A 25,264-nucleotide genomic window follows, 5' to 3' on the forward strand; every position below is an offset into this window, starting at 1 on the left:
GACATTTATAATATTATAAAAGACTTCTAATTCAAATAAATGCTGTACTTTTGAACTTTATCAAAGAATCAAAGTTAATAATAAGAACCTTTATTAATCTTTGAGCATCAATAATATTAATCGATAATAACTAAGCAGCAAATCAGCATATTCAGTGATTTCTGAATGATCATGTGACACTGAAGACTGGAGTAATGATGATAAAAATTCAGCTTTGCATCACCAGAATAAATTACTTTTAAAAAATCTATTAAAATATAAAACATTTAGTTGAAATTGTAATAATATTGCAAAATATTGCAAAATATTTACTGTTTTTTTAATCAAATAAGTTAGTCTTTGTGACCATAAGAGATTTCTTACAAAAACATAAAAAAAAAGAAAAACTTCTAAACATTTGATTTATATATGAGAAAGACTTTCCTGTGTTTTTTAAATGCAATAAACATAATAATTTAAATGCAATGCTATGTAGAGCCCTGCACGGGCCTCAAATTCACGGCCCTTGTCTGACAGCTCATCAGAATTACCGGCCCGAGTCCGACCTTTTTTTCCCCTTCTCCCAAAACAGCTTATACTACTGTTTCAGCTATTAAAATAGTTCAGTTTTGTAATGGCAAAGTGATTATATTTCTTTTTGTTTCTTTTATTAAGTTACTTTAGAAAAAAGCATTTTTTGTTCGTTATAAGTTTTTGCTTTTTAAAGTAACGACCAAGCGGCCAGCGGCAGACAATGAGCTGATCATAGCCTATGTTTGATCAATTCAGCCTTTTCAAATCATCACGACTTGCCTGAAATAAAATCTATAGGTATAAAACAGTTCAAGCATATAACAATGTTTAAACGTTAAATCTAGATAGATGACCAGTGCTTTGCAGGACATGGAGACGCCAGCGCGATCACTTGCATTTTTTTCAGTGGATACATAAAAAAGACAGGGCCCATTGGGCCTTATATGGTGATCTTATATGTTGGGTTTTCTAATGCAATATTTCTCAATATCAGGGCGTTGAGGGTCCGAGAGGGCCTCCAGGAGGAAGAGGATCACCAGGAGAGGGTTTCCCCGGTTCCAAGGTTGGTACTGCAAAAGGCTAAAGATTATAAATAATGGAAAGCTGTGATAGGAAATATAAAATTTGTTCTTAGCTTAATCTTTTGATTATTTTCCATTTTTCTAGGGAGAACAAGGTTTACCAGGAGAGATGGGAACCCCGGGAGAGAGAGGGCAGGGCGAATCTGGACCAAAGGTTTGTGTTCTTTAACCCGGGGTGGTGTAGGCTCAAAAATGTATGGGACATTTAGGGTGGAAGCTAGTTTTTTGACCATGATGAAGACATTACAAGATGGCACTAAGTGCTGATATTATTTCTTCAGGGTGAACCTGGTTCATCGGGACTGGCTGGTGTACCTGGACTTCCTGGGGAGGATGGAGCTCCAGGACAAAAGGTAACTCAGCTTTCTGATGTCTGGACTGGTGTGAGGTCATCTAACGTGACTGAGATTGAGTGTTCTGCTGATTAGATAAGTCATTAGGCAAATAGGCAAGTTATGCAGATATTAAATGCATTGTTTCTCTTCATCAGGGTGAGCCTGGAGCGACAGGTTTGAGGGGATCTGAGGGGGCTCCGGGAATCGGCACTCAAGGAGAGAAGGTACAGTACTTCAGACTTTCAGATTTTCTTTCTGTATGAGTATATTGTGATTATCATCTGGTGGATGTCAAAAAAAGGCTTAAGTATCATTATCTACAAGATATGTTGACTGATATTCTGTGTTCTAATCTTAATAGGGAGATCAAGGCCAACGTGGCATTCGAGGGTTGCCAGGTCCTCTTGGCATAAGTGGCCCATCCGGACCAAAGGTGAGAATAACTAAAGAAATGGAGCACAACATTGGTTCTGGAAGTTTTTCAGATTTCAGATTTTCTCTATTACAAAATGTTTTAAATAAGTTGAATAACTATGCTGTGAAAAAAAGCAACCAAGTCAGAGAATTGCAGCATTATGAACTTTGACTGAAAGTATTTGAAAATCAGAAAAAGACAAAAAAATACAAAAGCCTGATTGTCTCATATAATTAACTTCGCATGCCATGAAGCATCACAAATGATTTAATAGAAACAGAAATGTTCTTACAGTAAAACTATCTATTTATAATCACTGAGTATAAGTATAAAATACAGTAAAAGACCACCCTGCTTGTACTATGACTGAACAACATTGGGGAAGTTTTAATATTGCTTGTCACCGAGTGTTGACGTCTTTAACAGATGGAACTGGCAGACTACCATATTATTGGCATGAAAAATAATGCTTGGAGAAACATTTTATTCGCGAGCGCCTGGCGTTTTCAGCAAAATGCTTTGGTGACACACAGCCTAAGATTTTAGAAGAACACAATAAATTCATTAAAATTGACAGTAAAGGCTTTGTAAAATCTATTTTAAATAAATGCTGTTCTTTTGAACTTCATCAAAGACTTCATCAAAAGTATCACACAAAAATAGTTTTTTTAAATTGTAATAGTATTTCACAATATCACTCTTTTAACTGTAATTTAGATCATATTTGATCATATTTTGATCATTTTACAAAAACCTAACACTTTTGAACGGTAGTGTATGTTCACTGCAAAATATTTAAATGTCTGAAACTATGAAAGAGTACAGGGAGAAAAGGAATGAGGTTTCTGTTTCCAGAACCTTACTGTTGTGCTCTATAGGGAAGGATTTAAAACGAGAAAGAATAACTAAAAGAACTAAATATAATATTTAAAATAAAACAAAAAGATGAAATGTGAAAAAAAGGCTTACAAAACCGCTCATTGTTTGAAGTAGCAGTGCAATAAATGCTTGTGGTTTCTCACATAGTTTTAGAAGTAATGCAGTTACATCACTGTTGTTTTTTAGGGAGAGCCAGGTACGCCAGGAAGGCTGGGCATGCCGGGATTACCTGGACGAGCTCTTGCAGGATCAAAGGTAACAACGCCAAGATACTACAACTGTGCCATTCCCTACAGGCTGGGAGATGTCGTTGTATTAATGGCCCACTGCCAACACTATGAATCAGAACGTTTCTATTTCACATTCACCATAGCCAACTTAGCAATAAAACAGAGAAGTAATGCTATGACTTCATCTTCTCGTGTCTTCAGGGTGATGTGGGTCCCGCTGGTCCTCCCGGACCGATTGGAGAGACTGGTTACGGTTTGCCTGGTCCAAAGGTGAGTGGGACTTTTTAACCTGTAGAAAAATGAAGAAAATGAGTAGGAATAAGGAATAAGACAGTTTGATTGAGCAATATATATATAACTGATCAAAAGTGTGGAATAACTCAGATTTTATAATGTTTTGTAATGATTGTGAGAAAAATATATATTGAAAGAAGAGATTTTGACTATGCTAATCATAAAGCAGCTCTATATAACTTTCTTTTTACTGGTCAAAAGTGTGGAATAATTTAGAGTTTTTTTAAACATGTTTTTGATGTATTTATAATGAGACATTTTGTTTATGCTAATCATGAAACAGCAAACATTTTATATAGACAATTTGGATAATTTTAATGTTTTTGAAATAAGTCTCTTATACTCGCCAAGTTAACATTTATTCAGAAAATAATAATAATAATGTGAAATATTATTACAATTTAAAACAACTGATTTCTATTTGAATATATTTTAAAATGTAATTAATTCCTGTGATGCAAAGCTTAACTTTCATCATCATTACGCCAGTCTTCAGTGTCACATGATCCTTCAGAAATCATTCTGATTTGCTACTCGGTTATTATTGATTATTATGAATGCTCAAATATTAATAAAGTTTCTTAGTATTATCAGTGTCAACACCAGTTTTTGCTGCTTTCAATTAAATTATGCTTTAAATTTAAATAATATTTCACAATATTACTGTTTTTACTGTATTTTTTGAATGCAGCCTTGTTGAGCAAAGACTCCTTTTAAAAACATTTTAAAATAATGTAATTATTCCAAACTTTTAACTAGTATATATGAAGTGATATTCCTTCCTTATCACATTTAGGGTGACCGAGGTAACCCAGGACCGCCGGACCATTTGGGCCTAAAGGTGAAGGATTTCCTGGTCCAGTGGTAAGCAACCTCTTTCATCCCTGTTTCCATATAACATCACTGCATGCCCATACTTCACTTAACATTTTCAGTCATTTTTATCATAATTCCCATTAATCAGGTTTGTTGCTGGGTATTTGAGCATGTGTGTTTATTTAACACAGGGTCTGCCTGGTTTACCAGGACCACCAGGTGAGCTCGGCCCTGAAGGCATTGGTGTTCCTGGACCAAAGGTGAAGTTAACACTTCATGTATTTATGACGATGTAGGAGGGTAAATTGTGGCTTTCAGAAATGTGCTAAGGCACTTCAGCTTCATTAAATATGGCTTGATTATTAACACAGTGTCTACACAATTATCTACATGGAAATGAACAGAATGGAAATAAAGAGCTTAGGTTAGTCATTGCTCTGTGAGGGACTGAAGTTAATTGTGTTTTTTTTTTAACCATCCTTTGAAATGCTAATATTTTCAAACTGATTTCTGTAAATGTATCAATCATGACCAACTGTTTCAGAGTTTGTAGCACAAAAGATCACAGAACTTTACCATTACTGACCTTTGTGTTGTTGAGTACACTTAAAAAATTATGTAATTTCCTGGTGAATGATGCCATTAAGAAAGTAACATTTGGAAGTAAAATGGATGTAACAGGATGTAAAGTGATAGAAAAAAAACAAACTAAAAATGGATTATGAATTAAAACAATATTCCTAAAAAAGTTTTGATTAAAAATATTTATATTAGATAAAACATTACATTATTTTATATTATAAAATAGAAAAAATGTATATAATAATATTAAAATAATATATATATATATATATATATATATATTTTTTTTTTTTTTTTTTTTTAAACTTACATACTTAAGTGTGTTATTGTGATAAAAAAAAAGCAGACTAATGATTGAGTGGCAGTTATTCAGTTCAATGTATTAAGTCACATATGATGGAAACATTAAAATGTCCAGCATAGTTGGAATAAATTTAAATGGTGCTTTTGATAAAACTTCACTTTCATTTCAGGGAGATGTTGGATTCAGGGGTTTGCCTGGTTTGCCTGGACCACCTGGTGAAGGACTGCAGGGACCACCGGTAAGATTGATATTCATCTGAAATAAACTCTCCCATGAATCTCTCTGACTACAGTAATGAGACTGTGATACTGAACGCCCCAGATGTCCAGAACAAGAGCTCTGAATGGCATGCGCAGGGAGTCTGTCTGTGTTGCTGTGGGGATTGAGGAAGACAAGTTGTCTGTTCCTCCCATATTAATTCTGCTGTCTTGCTGTTTCAGGGCAACATGGGAAGACCAGGTCCTCCAGGACCACAAGGACCCCCAGGGGAAGGCATTCAGGGACACAAAGTAGGTTAACTATCAACTACCTGCAATATAATGTGGGGGAGATATAGCTAAAATGATATATTTTTCACATTTAGTCTGGATATTTCTGTATTTATGCTTTAAAAAGTTGTTTTGTTTTCATAATGTCAGCCTAACAATTGAAAATGTACTTCAAAAATTACCAAGACACTTTTTTAAAGGGATAGATCACTCAAAAATTAATATTCTGTCATAATTTTAACTAAACTACAAAAAAAAAAAAAAAATATATATATATATATATATATATATATATATATATATATATATATATCATGATTTCATATCAGAAGCAAAATCATGAATATTCAAAATACCACCCAACTCTCAAGTCATGATGACCAGGTCAGAAAATAAACTTGTTTGTTAAATCCATCAGGGTGATCAGGGGGCTCCGGGAGTGACGGGGCCGAGAGGCCCGTCAGGAGAGGGACTTCCAGGCTCCAAGGTGAGACTTTGGTTTAGATCATACTAGCAACATAAAGACTCGGCAGCAAACATGCAGCTTGTGAATAAGAGAAACACTCTGTATCACATATTACATGTGTAGAGGACATTTTCATAGATGTCTTAGAGGCACAATAGCAAGAAATGACCCAATTGAACTCGACTTCAGGAATAAAAATAAAATTATGCGCAGGGATCATACAGTAAAAATGTATGATACAAATCCTTGAATTCATCTGTAAATCTCTCTGTCCTGCAGGGTGATCGTGGTTTGCAGGGCGAGAGGGGCTTCAAAGGAACAAAAGGTGACATGGGTGACCCAGGGACTCCAGGACTAGCTGTGAGTTCATTTAGTCACTATAAACCATCTTTTGTGTAAGAGCAGACAGAGTTTTAAATGTGAATACTAAATCACATTGTACATCACAAGTGTTTTAATCTCTCCCTTTAGGGAAGACAGGGAATCAAGGGCGAACAAGGTCTCACGGTAAGATCAAATACATTTACATCTTTTCAGCTGTATTTTTTTTAGTAAATTTTTGAAAAACTGTGCAACCATATGCATTGCAAATATATAAAATTCTGTAATTTTTTAATTATTTTCAGAGAGAAGGCATTGTCAAGCTAATTAAGGAGATAATATTAGGAAAACTATGCAATCATATGCATTGTAAATATTAGCAAATTTAGTCATTTTTAATGATTGTTTTGAAGAGAAGAAAATCAAGCTGATTAAGAAGTTAATTTTAGGAAAACTATGCATCCATATGCAGAGCAAATCCTGGTAATTTCCATCATTTTTCAATGATTTTTCAGAGAGAAGACATAATCAGGGTGATTAATGATAGCATTTTAGTATGCAACCATATGCATTATAATAATGAGTTAATTTAGGAAAACTATGCAAACATATGCATTGTAAATATTAGCAAATTCAGTCATTTTTCAGTGTTTTATCAAAGAGAAGACAATCAAGCTGATTAAGGAGTTAATTTTGCAACGTAAATATTTGTAAATACAGTAATTGTTTAATTATGTTTCAGAGACAAGACATAATCAAGCTGATTAATGTGTTAATGTTAGGAAAACTATGCAAACGTATGCACTGTAAATATTAGCAAATTCAGTCATTTTTTTATTATGTTTCAGAGAGAAGACATAATCAAGCTGATTAAGGAGATTTGTGGTGAGTTTTACACTTTCAATATGACAAAACAAATGATTTGATAATGAAAAAACAGGTGTGTCATGATATGACTGCATATATTTCTAGGATGTGGTATTAAGTGCAAGGAAAGGCCCATGGAGCTGGTGTTTGTGATTGACAGCTCTGAAAGCGTGGGCCCGGAAAACTTTGAGATCATCAAGGACTTTGTCACAGCTTTAGTGGACCGCGTCACAGTGGGTCGTAATGCCACGAGAATCGGTCTGGTTCTTTACAGCTTGGATGTCCATCTGGAGTTTAACCTGGCCAGGTATATGACCAAGCAGGATGTCAAGAAGGCGATTAGGAACATGCCTTACATGGGAGAGGGCACCTACACTGGCACTGCCATCCGCAAAGCCACACAAGAGGCCTTTTACAGCGCCAGGAACGGGGTCAGAAAAGTAGCCATTGTCATTACGGATGGACAGGCGGATAAGAGAGAATCTGTTAAGCTGGATATGGCAGTACGTGAGGCTCAAGTGGCGAACATTGAGATGTATGCGCTGGGAATCGTGAACACCTCTGACCCAACACAGGCTGAGTTTCTGAGGGAGCTCAACCTCATCGCTTCTGACCCTGACAGTGAACATATGTTCCTCATTGATGATTACAACACACTGCCAGGTGAGCATGGAAGAAAATTTAACTATAATATATGTTTGTTTGCTTGTTTTTGCACATAGTGTATAAATATATCATATAAAATGTATTTTCATACAGTTGTCATAAAACAAATATTGACAATGAATGCTGTCAACAGGGTGAAAAATTGAATAAAATATTCTAGTTTGATATAAAATACTATTTTCAATATAAAATAATAAAATGTATTAAATATGAATATAATATACATAATATAAAAATATATTTCATACATTCAGACATGTAAAATGTATTAACAATATTGAATATTGTCACTAGGCTAAAAATATTTAAACATATTTTTATAATATAAAATAAATAACAATTATTTGCTATATAATATTATATAATACAATACAATATAATATAATAAAGATGATATAATCAGGGCTGTTAAATCGATTAATCATGAAAAACGTTTCTGTTTACATGTGTATACTGTGTACTTTTATAAGTGTACATTTATTTATATATGTTTTATATGTATATAAATACACATACATGTATATATATTTAAGAAATATTTATATTTTACATATTATATATATGTGTGTATGTGTGTGTGTGTGTGTGTATATATATATATATATATATATATATATATATATATATATTTATATAGGGGTGCACTGAATTTTCGGCTGCGAAAAGAGAAAAACGGCTGAAAATACGAGCGAAAATATACTAATTACAAAGCATTTTTGGTTTTCGGCCAAGTGCATCCAGAATTTTCGGTCTCGGCCAAGAATTTTTATTTCATCCCTTATATATATATATATATATATATATATTATATTACATATTTCTTAAAATATATTATGTAAACACAAACTTTTATTTTGGATGCGATTAATCACGATTTGACAGCCTTAAATATGAAAAAGGTTAAATATTAAAAAAGTATCTAGTTAAAAAAAAAAAATCAAATCAACACGTTTTCTGTATTTATTTAACTATTTTTATATGCATACACACCTACATATGAACAAGTTAATAAATGAAAAAATGCCACCCAGAGACTTTCATGAGTATGTTTGAGTTCTGAATCGGTTCATTGAAATGGACAATTTGAACAGTTTGGATTTCCTAAAATGAATCAGTTTAACCAATTTTAACTATATTTTTCAGACTGAACTTAAATCAGAGACACTATTTAAACATCTTTAAACAAGTCTTAACTCATACTTAGTCTAATAATACACTTTTTAAGACTGGCCAAATAAATGTTTTTAAATGAAAAATCACTGCAATAGTGTTGCTTAATTTTGTATCGCCAGCAAGATCATAATGAATAATCCTAACTGCAAAGATTAAGAGTTTAAAATGTAAAGTTCAAGTTATATAATTGCATCTTGCTGTGTTTGGTCTCATCGTGCAGCTCTGGAGTCTAAACTGGTCAGCCAGTTCTGTGAGGATGAGAACGGGGCTCTTTACTTCAACCGGATTACCAACGGCTTGAACGGAAACAACGGATACGGCTATGGTAACGGCCAAAAGGACATTTCCTCATATGGGAATAATGTTTATGAGAACAGATTTCAGGAGATTTTACTGGACAGATCTCAGACTCACTCTAGAGGCAGAGGACACAGCATACCTCTTCCCATCAACCCCGGCCCTCTCAAAGCACAGGTCAGCTAACACAACTAATTTACTGTGAATTTCTTTTGCACGCTAGACTAATGCAGACTGATTTGAACCAGACCGCTGTCTGATTCTGTGCTTGTGTGCAGGTGGAGAATGACTATGAAGGCGAGGATCTAGACATTAAGAAACAAACTCAAAGTGGAAGCACTATTGCTGTTGTCAACAAGACTGTCCAACCTGTACAGCCAGGAACCTCTTCGTCATCATCATCATCTTCATCATCAGTATCTTCATCAGTATCAACACATTCTACTTCAGTGAATGTAAATGCAAAGCCTCGTCCTGTAGTGATAAAAGGTAGTTTTTTTTATACAACTGTTCCTACACAATACAATTGTTTACGATATTGAATATTGTCAATAGGCTGAAAATAATATATATTATTATATTATATTATGTTTCTATTATATAAAATAATGAATAATAAAATATATATCTGATAAAACTAATTATTTATATTATAAAATAATAAATAAAAATAGCTATTAATATATAATATAACAAATGTTGACAATACGGAATATTACAAATAGGACGAAAAATATAACAACAATTATATTTTATATTATAATTACATAAATAAATATAAATGTATAATAATACAATTTTACATAATAGATTTAAATATATAATATAATATAATATAGTATATCATTTAGATACAAAATTCTTATAAAAAGTTAAAAAATTACAATTATATTTTGTAAAGTAATGAATAACAAAATATCATTTTATAAAAAGCTGTTTTAAAACATAAATATTACCAATAGGCTAAAAATATTTTAGCATAAAAAATAATATATAATATTAATTTTGTATACAAAAGTTGTTCTAAAACCTATTGACAATATTGAAAAATATTACAAATTATACTTTTATAATATAACAAAAAATATATTATTTTTTTTTCTGAAAGTGTTTAGTGATATTACTTTCTCTTTTTTGGTCAGAATCAGCTCCTCTGGATCCCCGGTGTTCGCTCAGTCTGAGTCAGGGCTCCTGTAGAGACTACGTCATTCGCTGGTACTACGACAAACAGGCAAACGCTTGTGCTCAGTTCTGGTACGGAGGCTGTCAGGGCAACGATAACCGCTTCCAGACAGAAGAACAATGCAAGAAGACGTGTGTCCTCACCGCTACAGGTACTATTCACTCCTACGGACATGGATGAAGAGTTAATACAAGATAAGCTCTGTCAACAGCAGTGTTATTATTAGATTTACAGTATCTCACAAAAGTGAGTACACCCCTCACATTTCAGCAAAAAATTTAGTATATCTTCTCAAGGGACAATTCTACACTTGGATATATTTTAATGTGCAGCTTGTATAGAAGTACAAATTTACTGTCCTCTAAATATAACTCAACATATAGCCATTATTGTCCAAATAACTGGCAACAAAAATTAGTACACCCTAAGTGAACATGTCAAAACTGTGTCCAAAATGTCAATATTTTGTAGGGGCACCATTGTTATCTAGCACTGCCTTAATCCTCCTGGGCTTGGAATTCACCAGAGCTGCGGATGCTGTTGGATGTTAGACACATGGTGCTTACCACCTTTCCACTTGAGGATGCCCCACATGTGTTCAATAGGGTTCAGGTCTGGAGACATACTTGGCCACTCCAGCACCTTCACCTTCAGCTTCAGCTTCATCAGCAAGGCAGTTGTCATCTTGGCGGTGTGTTTGGGGTCGTTATTATGTTGGAAAACTGCCATTCGGCCCAGTTTCTGAAGGGAGGGTATCATATTCTGCTTCAGAATGTCTCAGTACATGTTGGACTCCATGTTTCCCTCAATGAACCGCAGCTCCCCAGTACCAGCAGCACTCATGCAGCCCAAGACCATTATGCTACCAGCACCATGCTTGACTGTAGGCAAGACACAATTTTCTTGGTACTCCTCACCAGGGCATCACCACACATGCTGGACACCATCTGAGCCAAACAAGTTTACCTTAGACACATCAGACCACAGGACATGGTTCCAGTAATTCATGCTCTTGGCCAAGTTGTCTTCAGCAAACTGTTTGCAGGCTTTTTGTAAGCCAGTGTCAGAAGAGGCTTCCTTCTGGGATGACGGCCATGCAGACCGACTTGTTGCAGTGTGCGGCGTATGGTCTGAGCACTGACAAGCTGACCTTCCACTTCTGCAACCTCTAAAGCAATGCCGGGCGGCACTCATGCGCCTGTTTTTTGAAACCAGCTTCTGCACCTGACAAACTTCTTATAGCCTCGGCCATCTTTGTGGAGAGCAACAATTCTAATTCTCAAATCCTCAGAGAGTTATTTGCCATGAGGTGCCATGTTGAACATCCAGTGGTCATTATGAGAGAATTGTACTCAAAGCACCAAATTTTAACTGCTCTAAAACAAGATACACAAATTTGTATAGTCCTGTCAAGCAGACAAAAACATGAACATGATGAATAGGACGTGGCTTTGCATGGTTAAACGACATATAGCTGTTTTCACGTAGGGTGTACTCACTTTTGTTGCCAGCTTTTTTGACAATAATGGCTGTATGTTGAGTTATTTTCAGAGGACAGTAAATCTGTACTGCTATACAAGCTGCACATTGACTACTCTAAAATATATCCAAGTTTCATTTCTATAAAATTGTCTCTTGAAAAGATATACTAAAATGATTGCAGAAATGTATATAATATATATATACAGTCATGACCAAAAATATCGGCACCCTTGGTAAATATGATCAAAGAAGGCTGTGAAAATTAATCTGCATTGTTAATCCTTTTGATCTTAAAGAATTCACAAAAATCTAACCTTTCATTGGATTATAAGAATTTAAAATGGGGGGAAATATCATTATGAAATAAATGTTTTTCTTTAATACACATTGGCCACAATTAACGGCACCCTTTTATTCAAAACTTTTTGAAACCTCCATTTGCCAGTTTAACAGCTCTAAATGTTCTCCTATAATGCCTGATGAGGTTAGAGACACCTGACAAGAGATCAGAGACCATTCCTTCATCCAGAATCACTCCAGACCCTTTAGATTCCCAGCTCCATGTTGGTGCTTCTTCTCTTCAGTTCACTCATTTTCTACAGGGTTCAGGTCAGAGGACTGGAATGGCCAGCAGAAGCTTGGTTTTGTGCTCAGTGACCCATTTTTGTGTTGTTTTTGAGGTTTGTGTTTGGATTATTGTACGGTTGGAAGATCCAAACATGGCCCATTATAAGATTTCTAAAAGAGTCAGTCACGTTTTGATTTTTTATCTGTTGGTATTTGATAGAATCCATGATGCCATGTGTCTAAACAAGATGTCCAGGACCTCCAGCAGAAATATAGGCCCACAACATCAAAAATACAGCAGTATATTTCATTGTACACATGGGGTACTTTTTTATCCCTGTGTTCAACAAACCCATCTTGAGTGTTTTCTGCTAAAAAGCTCATTTTTAGTTTCATCTGACCATAGAAGTCAGTCCCATTTGAAGTTCCAGTCGTGTCTGATAACTGAATATGCTGGAGTTTGTTTTTGGATGAGCGAGGAGAATTTTTCTTGAAACCGTGATGTAGGTGCTGTTTGACAATTTGTTTTTAAGGTTTTCTGACCCCGAGACTCAACTATTTTCTGCAATTCTCCAGTTGGGGTCCTTGGAGAGTCTTTATCCACTCAAACTCTCCTTCTCACCGTGCATTAGGACGATATAGACACACGTCCTCTTTCAGGCAGTTTCGTAACATTTTATGTTGATTTGAAATTCTTAATTATTGCCCTGATGGTGGAAATGGGAATTTTCACTGCTTTAGTTCTTTTCTTAAAGCCACTTCACTAATTTGTGAAGCTCAATTATCTTTTGCTGCACATCAGAAATATATTCTTTGGTTTTTCTCATTGTGATGGATGATTAAGGGAATTTGTATTCCCTCCTATTTATATTTCTGTGAAACAGGAAGCCATGGCTGGATAATTTCATGTTCATAATCACCCTGAAGTGCTCAAAATTGTGCATATGAATGGGAATATACTTCAGAGATATTTTACTCATAAGAATTTTTAGGGGTGCCAATAATTGTGTCCATATTTGAGAAAAACAAACTTTTATTTCATAATGATATTTCCCCCCATTTTAAATTCCTATTATCCAATGAAATGTTAGATTTTTGTGAATTTTTTAAATAAAAGATCAAAAGGATTAACAATGCAGATTAATTTTCACAGCCTTCTTTGATCATATTTACCAAGAGTGCCAATATTTTTGGCCATGACTGTGTATGTATGTGTGTGTGTATATATATATATATATATATATATATATATAAATAAAATGAATAAATAAAAGCTGAACTACTTTTCTTGGTAGATATTTTTTTCAGACATTCTTAAGAACATTATATCACACATACTCAACTTTCCTTCAAAATGTGACAGGCTTTGCATCTTTCTGGCATCTTTCTGACTTTTTCTGCCTTTGTTTTTATAGCAGGCCAAATGGGATGAAGATCTACATCAGTCATTCTACACTGAACCCCAATAAATGAACTTTATGCTGGTGATGGTGTACCACAATGACAGATGCCTACAGCCGTCAGCAGTTCTTATTATAATATCATAAAAATGTTCCCTATCTTTAAGCTCAGGATCTGGAGAAAATGTCAAAAGATTTTCATAAACAAGTACCTGCTAAAGTGAAACACAGGTGTTATTATGAAGCTTCAAAGGCCATTTATTCATATGCACAACTCACATTTCTTATATTTCTTGGTATCTACTGAGAATCTGTGCACTGCTCTACATGTGACAGTTGTGACATGCAGAAATATTATTCACTGGGAATTGATTGTATATAGGTTTTGTTTTATTTAAAATTTCTATACAATTTGTGACTTGAGTAAAGCCACAGACAGATTTCGACTGAAACGTCATAAATTATGTCTTAGGGGGTTTATGGGGATATTATAATTTTGTAAGGAATAAAACAAATAAACAAACAAATCAAAAAGTTAAGTCACTAAGTCCTAATAATTTAAATGCAATTATGATTTTCAAAAAGGAAAGCATTTTGTATATACTATTTTTCATGTGTCACAGTTGCTTTATAATAATATTCAGACAAAATAGAGTTGCATTCCTGAATTTTGTATTGAAAACAACATTTTCCATTTTTAATGAACCAACCCTTTCCTAAATCGTTGTCTGAAATAAGCCGTTATTGAATTGTAGACAATTTTTTTTGACTGTTGTATACAAATGATATTTTTGAATGTGTTCTTTTGTGGAATTCTTGAATAAAATGTTTGGTTAATAATGATGTCTAACTTTGTGCTTGTTATTGAATGTGAAAACATAAGAGATAGATAGATAGATAGATAGATAGATAGATAGATAGATAGATAGTATAGATCCCACTTAGACGGCTGCTTAAACACATATTACCCCTGACAGCTATTGTTATAATATGACCATATACACATTTACAGGTAATATAGCAAGCGTGATAAATCTACTTTTAGATATTCGCGGTTTGTCCCTTCCGGTCCGCCGTACTCGCTGCTGTTACCGTGGTGACTGGTGACGTGAAGACGCTCTGCGCTAAATCGTCTTACAGAGCGACTGAGTTTCAGTCAATATTATTGAAGGAAAAACATATTTACTTTGGTTTAATTCGCTTATAACCCGCTGACAATAAGCACTGGTCATGGCGTCGGTGTTAGACGCACTCTGGGAGGACAGAGACGTGAGATTTGACATCTCTCCGCAGTAAGTCCTCAGGCTAATCTGCTAGCTCAGAAGCTAATAACATTCATTTATTAAATCATATACATGAATAGTGAGCTTGGAGGATATTTTGTGCTACACGTCGACAGATGTACGTTATATGTGCTAGTGTTTCCATATGATGTGTTTGTTGTAATCACAGTCAACGAATAAAAGAGATTAAATGATCTTTAAAGATTTTAAACATTCTCTCGGATCAGCAGGGTTTATAGTTTATAAACTAATACCAGGAGTATTATTGCTAACTAAATTATAACAAAACTATTAAAAACGTTTGTTAATTCAAATAAATTTGAAACATACGAATATTAGATAAACAAACAAAAACTACAAAAGCTCATTTAAAATCTGAATAAAAACTATCATTGTATCTAAGTAATATTAAAATAACACTGAATATTTCATATATCTAATGATAAAATATAATTAAATACATATAAAATAAACAATACATTTAAGGCATATTTTTACCTTATTTTTTATGTGGGCGTGTTTTTTTTTTGTTTGTTTTTTTAAATGAACCATTTAGTATTTTATTCTCCTCTCAGACCGAAGCAAAGCAAGTGATTTTATGTTTAATTTAAGGCAGATGAAAACCAGACCAGGCGAAGCGCTTATCGACTGCCTGGATTCAATCGAGGACACAAAGGGAAATAATGGTGACAGAGGTGATTAAATGTATTATTTCAGCCTTGTTACCTGTGGTTACCTTTATGTATATTAAATTGTCATAATTGTGACATCTTGTTTTGTCTTTATACAGGAAGACTCCTGGTGACCAATTTGAGGATAATCTGGCATTCACTGGCACTGCCAAGAGTCAACTTGTGTGAGCATTACATCTTTTATTGCACTGGACAGATGTAGCGCTCTCATAAAACATCAGTTTGATTCTTTTCTTGTTTTTAAGTAAAACAAATTCTTCATTTGTGATGTAATCATTCATACATCAGAGAGCTGCTTAACATCAGTTGATGGTCACTGATGAATCATTATCCGACTCATCTTGTCTTTTATATTTACCTTTTTATTTATCTTCTATTTTTATTTATTAACAGCTGTGGGATACAACTGCATTATTAATATCACCACGAGGACAGCAAATTCAGTGAGTCATCTTGATGCATGTTTTCCTCATTCTTTTAAATGGCCCATATGGATGATATCAAATTCCCTCTTTTTTCCAGAAACTGAGAGGTCAGACTGAAGCGCTTTACATATTAACCAAATCTAATAACACTAGATTTGAGTTCATATTCACCAATGTAGTCCCAGGAAGTCCAAGACTGTTTACATCTGTCATTGCAGTTCACAGGTACTTATGCCATACATAATGACACGATTAGACCACTTTAGTGACAGTTCAAATATTTTTTTTTCCTATTAATTTTTTTTTTTTTTTTCAGAATTTGAGTTGGCATATTGACTAAATTAACAAACTATTATTTAAATTTAGTATTTAGATCTGTAGCTCAATATATACAATATTTTGTGAATTGCAGAATAAAAAATTCCACATATTTACATTTTTTATATATATATATATATATATTTACAGTTAAAAGTATTTTAAGCAGCACTTTGAAGACATGTTTAATAGTTTAAAAAAATTAATTATTAGATTTACAGAGGGACATAAAGAAATACCACATATAATCTGACAAAACAGAAAGCATCAGAAAGAAGAGTTTTTAATTGGTTGAATTTTAATAAAATAAATTACTCAGAGGAAATATTATTATAGGAAAGCCTATAAGAAATGTTGCATAAGATAAACTTTAAAAAAATAGAACAAAATATTATGCTGAAATTACTTTAATGTCAGTAAAATATATTTATTTATTTAATTTTATTCATTCAGCTGACTCAAATAATAAGAAATATTAAGCCATGCCTTTACTTAAGGCATGTAAAGTATTAGTACAGTAAACTATTTGTGTTTCTTTCTTTCAGAGCTTATGAAACTTCCAAAATGTATCGAGATCTGAAGCTAAGAGGAGCTCTTATTCAGAATAAACAGCTGAGGCTTCTGCCACAGGAGCAGGTTTATGATAAAATTAATGGAGTTTGGAACCTGTCTAGTGATCAGGTATTTTCAGTGGATTGACAGTATTATTGATTGTTTAATAGGAATTTAACTGAGAAAATGTCTGTTGCTGCGCCCTTAAACAACAAAGCATGGCCTTGTGTTTCAGGGTAATCTTGGAACTTTTTTCATTACTAACGTGAGGATAGTGTGGCATGCCAACATGAACGAGAGCTTCAACGTCAGCATTCCTTATCTACAAATCGTGAGTGTTTCTTTTGCTTCAAAAAACTCAGCCATCTGTAATGAGTTGTAATTATTAAAACTGTGCTTTCTTTTTCTTATTTTGTTTGAAGCGCTCAATAAGGATTAGAGACTCTAAATTTGGACTTGCTCTTGTGATTGAGAGCTCTCAGCAGGTAAGTTTGGACCAACATTAAGATCACCAGAAAAAAATGTTTATGTCATATAATGTGACCTATAATTTCCCTAACATTTCATTAAAAGCACACATTTTCTTAAAATGATTATCATTTTTTGATGTGATGAATAAAGGGATAGTAATTTGTATACTACCAGGCAAAATGTTTTTGAAGAAATTATTTAGCAAGGACACATTAAATTGACTAAAAGTGACAGTAACGATATTTATGTTACGAAATATTAAAATATTTCAATAAATGCTGCTTTCTGCTTATCAAAGAAACTTTTAAAAAATTTATCCTGCTTTCCACAAAAATGTTTTCAACATTGATAATAAGAAATGTTTCTTGAGATGCAAATCAGCATATTAGAATGATTTCTGAAGGATCATGTGACACTGAAGACTGGAGTAATGATGCTGAAAATTCAGCTTTGCATCACAGTTATAAATTACATTTTAAAATATATTCAAATAGAAAACGGTTATTTTACATTGAAATAATATTTCACAATATTACTGTATTTAATCAAATAAATGTAGCCTTGGTGAGTATTGGAAACTTCTTTCAAAAACATTAAAGGATCTTACTGACCCCATTCAACTTTTGAATGGTTGTCGATGTGGAATTAATTCCCTGGTGTGAATGTTTTGTGCTGTTCTCTCTCTCTTAGACAGGAGGATATGTGCTGGGATTCAAGATCGACCCAATGGACAAGTTACAAGATGCCGTGAAGGAAATCAACTCCTTACACAAAGTGTACTCAGCAAACCCCATTTTTGGTGTGGAATATGAGATGGAAGAAAAGGTAGTTTTGAAGATTTTTGATCTATAGTGAAAAGCGCAATAATCAGTATTAAACATGTCTAGGATGGCTCCACTTTTCAGAAAATTAAAAGCAAAAAAGCGTGTAAAAATAAATAAGCTTTTTGTCTCAGCCTCAGCCTCTGGAGGAGCTGACAGTAGAGCAGCCACCTGATGACGTGGAGATTGAGCCAGATGAGCACACAGACGCTTTTACCGTGAGTTTAACCTCATATGCTACTCTCAGAGATAATGACACTGCTTTCAACACAGTGCTGTGTGTGTGTCTCACATGCTGAAAATAGCTGATCGCTTAAGCCACAACTCACAATGTCCCATCAACACAGACTTTTGTTGCCTGGTATCAAAAATGTTTACACAGAGCTCTGATAATTCTGACATCAGGAATGTTCTCTTATTTGTAGATTTTATTACACATACAATTACTGATGTGCTATTTCTTCTCTTTTTCACCTCAAGGCTTATTTTGCAGATGGAAATAAGGTAAATTCTGTCTGTCTGTCTGTCTATTTATCTATTAGTCTAGAGGAACTTTCCATTTAAATGACATCTTTTCTTCTTCTTAAGCAACATGACCGTGAGCCGGTGTTCTCTGAAGAGTTGGGTCTGGCCATAGAGAAATTAAAAGATGGATTCACACTACAGGGACTCTGGGAAGTCATGGGTTAAAACGCACAAACTCTCCATACCATTATGTATTTTGGCATTGCATTGTTTATATCCAATATAAAGAATTTTTCATTAGCAAAATGTCAACATTTTATTTATTTTCAGAGTATTTTTTGATATTTTATAATGACATATGTTTACAAATCAAATGTGAACCAAGTGTAAGTTAGGAGAAAAATGCTGGGAAAAAAAAGAAAGTTCATTTTTAAACTCTTGTGTAATATGAATGGACACACAGAAATAGAAACATTCATATATGTGTTAATATTTGTATATTAGAAACTTTGAGCTTTACATGCTAATTTTGCTGTTGTGGTGTAATTAAAGTACGAGTGAAAATGATGATGGAAATTGTTGTTTAATCTTGTTTTTCAACACCTGTTTAAGCAGTTTTCATAGCAGTGGGTTGATCAAACCAACACATGCAGTTTGTTGGCTCAGGTTTGACAGGTCTGTTTAAAAATGTGTCAGCTACTTCACAAATGACCAGAAGAGCTGATTAATTGCTCCTGTCTGACAGCAGCTGTTGTTTGCTGACCTTTTAGGCAATAGAAGGTTATAAAGTAAAAAGAGCATTTAAAGGAATACTTCACAAAAATAATTATTTACTCACCCTCATGTTGTCCAAACTTGTGTGCCGTTATGTTTTCTGTGGAACCAAAATGTAAATTTAGAAAAACATACACTCATTATTTTCTATTTACAATTACCTTTTATGGTCTGTCAAGCCCCAAAAAGACCAAAAAAATCCATACATTTTATATCATGAAAGTGCATAAATAATGACACCATTTTCATTTTTGGCTGAACTTTTCTTTTAAATAGAAACCACAACGTGAATGAGTCACAGACCTATAAACTTACTAATCGTACAAATGACACCATGTGCAAAACAGAGGTAATGACACACACCTTTACAATTATTTAAAACTCTTAGACACCTGTTCTATTCATATTGACACGTCACTCCTTCCATCCTTTAGTCATACAGCACCAAACACAAATTCATTTTCAAAACACCCCTGACCTCTGAGTGTGTCCAAGGTTCACAGTTGTCTTTTTCAGTCTTTGACAGCTGCTTGATGCGACACTGGGCTCCCGTTTGGTCAGCCTAAATTCTTTCTGACTGTATGAGGGGTCTATATTTAGAGGGGCGGACTTAAATTGCAGGGGGTTTGTGTTGGAGCCCTGTGTTATTTCAGCCTCTTACAACTGAAACGGCAAGACAAGAGGAAGTACAGCATCCTCTTCGAGACCTGCAAAATTTGAGATGGAGCCCACGAGTATCAAGGAGGACCTGAGGCTCTTTCAGAGCACCCTGCTCCAGGATGGTTTGAAGGAACTTCTGAAGGAGAACAAGTTTGTGGATTGTATTCTGAAGGTTGGAGATCGGAGTCTGCCCTGCCACAGACTCATCATGGCTGCATGCAGCCCGTATTTCCGAGATCTGTACTTTACTGAAGATGGTGTTGAGAAGAAAGACTCCAGCAAGGAAGTAGTGCTGGAGAACGTGGATCCCACCATTATGGACATGATTGTGAACTATCTCTATTCGGCAGACATCGAAATCACAGATGAGAACGTGCAAGACATCTTCGCCGTCGCCAACAGATTCCAAATCCCATCCGTGTTCACCGTTTGCGTCAACTATCTACAAAACAAGCTTTCATTGGGTAACTGCTTGGCCATCTTCAGAATGGGACTGGTTTTGAACTGCCCTAGACTCGCTATCACTGCTAGGGACTTCATAGCGGAGCGCTTTGAGACTTTATCCAAGGATGAGGACTTTCTTGAGTTCAACGCTCCTGAGTTGTTCGCCGTCATTGGGTGCGATGCTCTGAACGTGGAAAAAGAAGAGGTCGTGTTTGAGCTCTTGATGAAATGGGTCCGGAAGAACAAGGAGAACCGGACGAAAGCTTTGGAAGATGCTTTCGAACACATCCGCTTCCGATTACTACCTGAGAAATACTTCAAGGAGAAGGTGGAAAAGGACGATATCATCAAGGCCGACCCTGAGCTCGCCAAGAAGCTGAAGGTCATCAAAGAGGCGTTTGCTGGAAAACTTCCGCAAAATAAGGAGGGAGATAAAGGCGAAGGAGAAGACGGGGAAAAAGTCTTGCCTGGTTATCTCAATAACAACAAACGGCTGGGGATGTTCAACAGGGATCTCATCCTGATGATAAACGACACGGCGGCTGTGGCCTACGATGCTGATGAAAACGAATGCTTCCTAGCAGCCATTGCAGAGCAGATACCACGAAATCATGTTAGCATCACGTCGAAGAAGAACCTGCTCTATGTTTTGGGAGGGCTGTTTGTTGACGAAGACAAGGATTCACCACTGCAGTGCTATTTCTACCAGGTTAGGCTATTCACTCATTTATATAACAAAATGCTGTTTAGGATTATAACTATAACTAATTTTTTTTAGTTGTGGTATTATAGAATAAGTATAACAACATAGAGAAACGATTTCGATGGAATCACTTTCAGTACGTTTTTTTCTTCCCAGCTGAAGAGCGAAAGATCGATAAATTCATCGACAGACCGTTGGAATTTACCCGCCTTTTAAAACCGCTCGCGCATTTAAAGCGGCAGACGACATAACAGCAGGTCGAGCTTATATTAAACAACATTATCATACCAGGTTGTAGATGCTATTCAAAAGACCGTAATTTATTAAAAATGGAAATTCTCTCATCATTTACTCACCTTCTGAGGTTGTTCCAAACATTCTTTTGGTAACACTATATAACCCGGGATTTAACACATAAAACTAATTTTATGGTAACGTTACGTTTTTTTTTTTATTTGCCATTTTTGGAGCTTTACAGCCCCAGTCCCTTTCACTTACATTACAACGAAAAGAGTAGCCTAATATTTTGTCTCTGAACTTAGAGCTTTTCACATTGCAGTTACAGCATTGTTAACCCTTGGTTAGAACTCTTTAGGTTTTTTAAACACGAATCGCGTTTTCAGACAACCAATCAAAAAATGAACAGCACTTGCCTCATTAAATATTCATGCGGCCTTATTAAATACACATTAATCACAGAAAATGCAAACAGTGTTATTTATCCAATAAATGCAAACAAAAATTTTAGCACAGAATTTACAAATTTCTGAGTTTTCATTTTTAGTAATTTTATTGTTTTTATTACTTTTTTGAGTATGTCTATATACAGTAATTTATATGACTTTTTATTTCAGTTTTAGTTATTTTAGTACATCAAGCTAAATTCAAATAAAAAAATCTTTCCTTGACAACTAGATGAAATAAAATAGGTTTTTCCTATTTTAAGTACATATTTTAGCCTAAGTAATGAACATTTTTATGGTTTTACTTTTAGTTAAAAATGACCCTGGATTAACATTTTCAAGGGTAAAAACCCAACTTTTGTTATGCATACTGGTTTGGAATAACATGAAGGTTAAGAAATGATGACTAAATTTTTAATTTTGGGTGCACTATTCATTTAATTGTATGACTTTATATTTCTAGGAAGTGGTTTTAGGTGCAGAAAAGTCCCAAATCATTAACAGGCCTAGCACAGGGGCCTGTATCATCAGGCAAAATAAAATACATGAAAATTAAAAAATGAAAATTATTTACATTTGTAATTCATTTTAAATCATGCATATTCTTCAGCTGGACTCTCATTCTCCAAACTGGATAGCCCTGCCACCGATGCCATCGCCCAGGTGTCTGTTTGCCGTGGGGGAGTTTGAAAACCTCTTGTTTGCAGTTGCTGGTAAAGACCTGCAGAGCAATGAGTCTCTGGACTCAGTGCTGTGTTATGATGTCGAGTAAGTTTCTTCTACGTTTTCTGCTACATAAGCCAAACAAGTCCATCTAATTACTTTTTGTTGCTCTTGGCAGTAAGATGAAGTGGCAGGAGACCAAAAAACTACCCTTAAGAATTCACGGTCACAGTGTGATCTCACAAAATGGACTAGTTTACTGCATAGGAGGAAAGACGGATGAAAAGTAAGTCAGATTTTAGTTCACGTAAACTTAAATACAAAATAAAAGCCAGAAATTAGGCTTCAGTGCTTGTTTCAATCCCTGGAACAGTAAAACCATCAACAAGATGTTTGCATACAACCACAAGCAGTCCGAATGGAAAGAGCTGGCAGCCATGAAGACACCCAGGTCCATGTTTGGAGCTGTAGTCCACAAAGGAAAGATCATTGTGGTTGGAGGGGTCAATGAAGATGGCCTTTTATCCTCTAGTGAAGCCTATGATTTTGGGACAAACAAGTATGTAATACATCACTAGTTTTTAACTGATACTTAATCCTGAAACCACAAGTATTTAAAAAAAAAGTGCAAAGATACTCTAAATTAAAGCTAAAGTTAGCCAGTGATCAGTCAAGGATTTTAAAAGAGACGTACAAAACACTGCTTCGCAAAGCTTTGAAACATTTGTGAATCATTTGTTTTTCAAACCAGTGATTCGGAGTGCGTGATTAGCGAAGCTTCAACATTGTTCACCGCTATGTGTCTCGATCTCTGTAAAACCATGAACCATGGTCAATATGGTTTTACCTGGTTTTTATGCATGTTCGATGCATTTCACCATTCTGGTTTGGAGCACTTCGAAACAGTGAATCATTTTTCAAAGCAACTGGTTTAATTGATTTCAAAGCTTTGTTTCACTACTAATTGACAGTTACCTTGCAAATTTGGTATTTTCCAGCCATCTTTTAAAACATAGACATTATCATAGATAATACATTTAACACCACCGAACATCACAGAATTCAGCAGATCTATTGATAACACTTTGAGCTGTTGTTCTTGTTTTCCCTCCAAAATTGTCACTTGTTTTGTTGAACAGATTAGAGATTGTTATAATATTCATAATAACTTGCCAGTTTTTCATTTGAGACACCCCTATGTTTACTTAACTGGGATATTGTGGTAGTTATCCTTTTAGGTGATTCTCTACTACAGAACTATCTGAATCAGTTTAAACCCTGTTTTTTTTCCTTTCTTTTCTTCCCACAATAGATGGGAGCCGTTCCCTGAGTTTGTGCAGGAGAGAAGTTCTGTGAATTTGGTCAGTGCTGCTGGTGTCCTGTATGCGGTGGGCGGCTTCGCCATGCAGGAGAACGAGGACAAACAGTGTGTCCCATCAGAAAACACTGACATCTGGCAGTAAGTGTTGTGCTTTACACAGCAATAGTCCATCTGATTTATATTCACCACACACTACCACTCAAATTTTGGGATCAAATATTTAACAAATATTTCTTTTTTAAATAAATGCTGTTCTTTTGAACTTTCTATTCATCAAAGAATCCTGGAAGAAAATGTGCACAGTTTACAAACAAAAAACAAAACAAAAAAATTCATGATTTCTGAAGGATCATGTGACACTGAAGACTGGAGTAATGATGCTTTGCATCACAGAAATAAATTACATTTTAAAATATATTCAAGTAGAAAACAGTTATTTTAAATGGTAATAATATTTCACAATATTACTGTTTTTACTGTATTTGTGATCAAATAAATGCAGCCTTGTTGAGCACAAGAAACTTTGTTCAAAATCATAAAAAACGTATTGACCCCAAACTTCTGAACAGTGATGTATATGTCAAGAGCATCTAAATTTTAACAGGTAATGTATCATTCCAATTGGGACTAAATCTAAAAACAACTCTTTTTTTTTTTAACAGGTATGAGGAGGACAAGAAACAGTGGACTGGAATGATCGGAGAGATGCGATATGCTACCGGCGCCTCCTGCGTTTGTATGAGATTAAATCCAGCAAAGATGCCTAAACTTTAAAAACATTATCATCACTTATTATAGTTTGTGTCCAATAACAAAGTGTAACTATATTTTAAAGCAGCAAAAACAAAAACAACAAAAAAACATTTTAAAGTAAACATGAAATCAAAACTGACTGTATTTCCTATAATGCACATTCCCAGTCTTTGAAAGTTTTTATCAAAATGAATTGCAACTTTCTCCACCTCTAAAAAATACATCTCTAAAAAATACATTTCTTTTGATGCTGACATTACAAATCATTCATCCCTCTTCTTTAACGAAGTAAAATGTATAGCAAATGATGTCTCATGTTGACTTTAACAGTAAAAATGACCACAGATTAATGTTTCATATTAGGTTCTGTTGTGAAA

At 34.6% G+C, this 25,264-nt stretch overlaps 3 protein-coding genes and 1 long non-coding RNA gene across 5 annotated transcripts in view; 3 read left to right on the forward strand and 1 right to left on the reverse strand.

Annotated features, from left to right (window-relative positions):
* col28a2a (collagen, type XXVIII, alpha 2a) overlaps positions 1-14,699 on the forward strand; it is a 32,407-nt gene extending 17,708 nt beyond the window's left edge. Inside the window, 21 exon segments of the mRNA XM_058786972.1 lie at positions 1,007-1,075; positions 1,180-1,248; positions 1,376-1,447; positions 1,585-1,653; positions 1,791-1,862; positions 2,910-2,978; positions 3,155-3,223; positions 4,044-4,065; positions 4,068-4,111; positions 4,255-4,323; positions 5,119-5,187; positions 5,390-5,458; positions 5,856-5,924; positions 6,183-6,263; positions 6,375-6,410; positions 7,073-7,109; positions 7,197-7,754; positions 9,151-9,404; positions 9,506-9,716; positions 10,370-10,561; positions 13,875-14,699. Coding sequence (XP_058642955.1) covers positions 1,007-1,075; positions 1,180-1,248; positions 1,376-1,447; positions 1,585-1,653; positions 1,791-1,862; positions 2,910-2,978; positions 3,155-3,223; positions 4,044-4,065; positions 4,068-4,111; positions 4,255-4,323; positions 5,119-5,187; positions 5,390-5,458; positions 5,856-5,924; positions 6,183-6,263; positions 6,375-6,410; positions 7,073-7,109; positions 7,197-7,754; positions 9,151-9,404; positions 9,506-9,716; positions 10,370-10,561; positions 13,875-13,891 — 2,217 coding nt within the window. The 3' untranslated portion in view covers positions 13,892-14,699.
* On the reverse strand, positions 3,115-20,261 carry LOC131546888 (uncharacterized). Its single transcript, XR_009272800.1, has 5 exons — positions 20,139-20,261; positions 19,725-19,760; positions 10,352-10,574; positions 9,597-9,701; positions 3,115-3,242 (listed from the first exon to the last, which is right to left on the reverse strand). It is a non-coding gene; the product is annotated as an uncharacterized LOC131546888 (long non-coding RNA).
* bbs5 (Bardet-Biedl syndrome 5) lies at positions 14,934-19,463 on the forward strand. Of its 2 annotated transcripts, none has more exons than XM_058786976.1 (12): positions 14,934-15,151; positions 15,755-15,837; positions 15,933-15,998; positions 16,228-16,277; positions 16,357-16,484; positions 17,123-17,258; positions 17,365-17,460; positions 17,552-17,614; positions 18,291-18,425; positions 18,556-18,639; positions 18,902-18,925; positions 19,010-19,463. In XM_058786976.1, the coding sequence occupies exons 1-12, from the start codon at positions 15,090-15,092 to the stop codon at positions 19,109-19,111; spliced, it is 1,029 nt and encodes a 342-aa protein (XP_058642959.1). In that variant the 5' UTR covers positions 14,934-15,089; the 3' UTR covers positions 19,112-19,463. The 2 variants fall into 2 exon arrangements, with proteins under 2 accessions (XP_058642959.1, XP_058642960.1); XM_058786977.1 differs by having other exon boundaries at positions 15,759-15,837.
* On the forward strand, positions 20,239-25,185 carry klhl41a (kelch-like family member 41a). Its single transcript, XM_058786975.1, has 6 exons — positions 20,239-21,473; positions 22,761-22,918; positions 22,992-23,099; positions 23,187-23,372; positions 24,126-24,272; positions 24,797-25,185. Exons 1-6 carry the CDS (start codon positions 20,382-20,384, stop codon positions 24,906-24,908), a joined length of 1,803 nt encoding a protein of 600 aa, XP_058642958.1. The 5' UTR covers positions 20,239-20,381; the 3' UTR covers positions 24,909-25,185.
* Positions 25,186-25,264: the final 79 nt, after the last annotated feature.

The sequence above is a fragment of the Onychostoma macrolepis genome, chromosome 09 (assembly GCF_012432095.1).
Source record: "Onychostoma macrolepis isolate SWU-2019 chromosome 09, ASM1243209v1, whole genome shotgun sequence".
Lineage (NCBI taxonomy): Eukaryota > Metazoa > Chordata > Actinopteri > Cypriniformes > Cyprinidae > Onychostoma > Onychostoma macrolepis.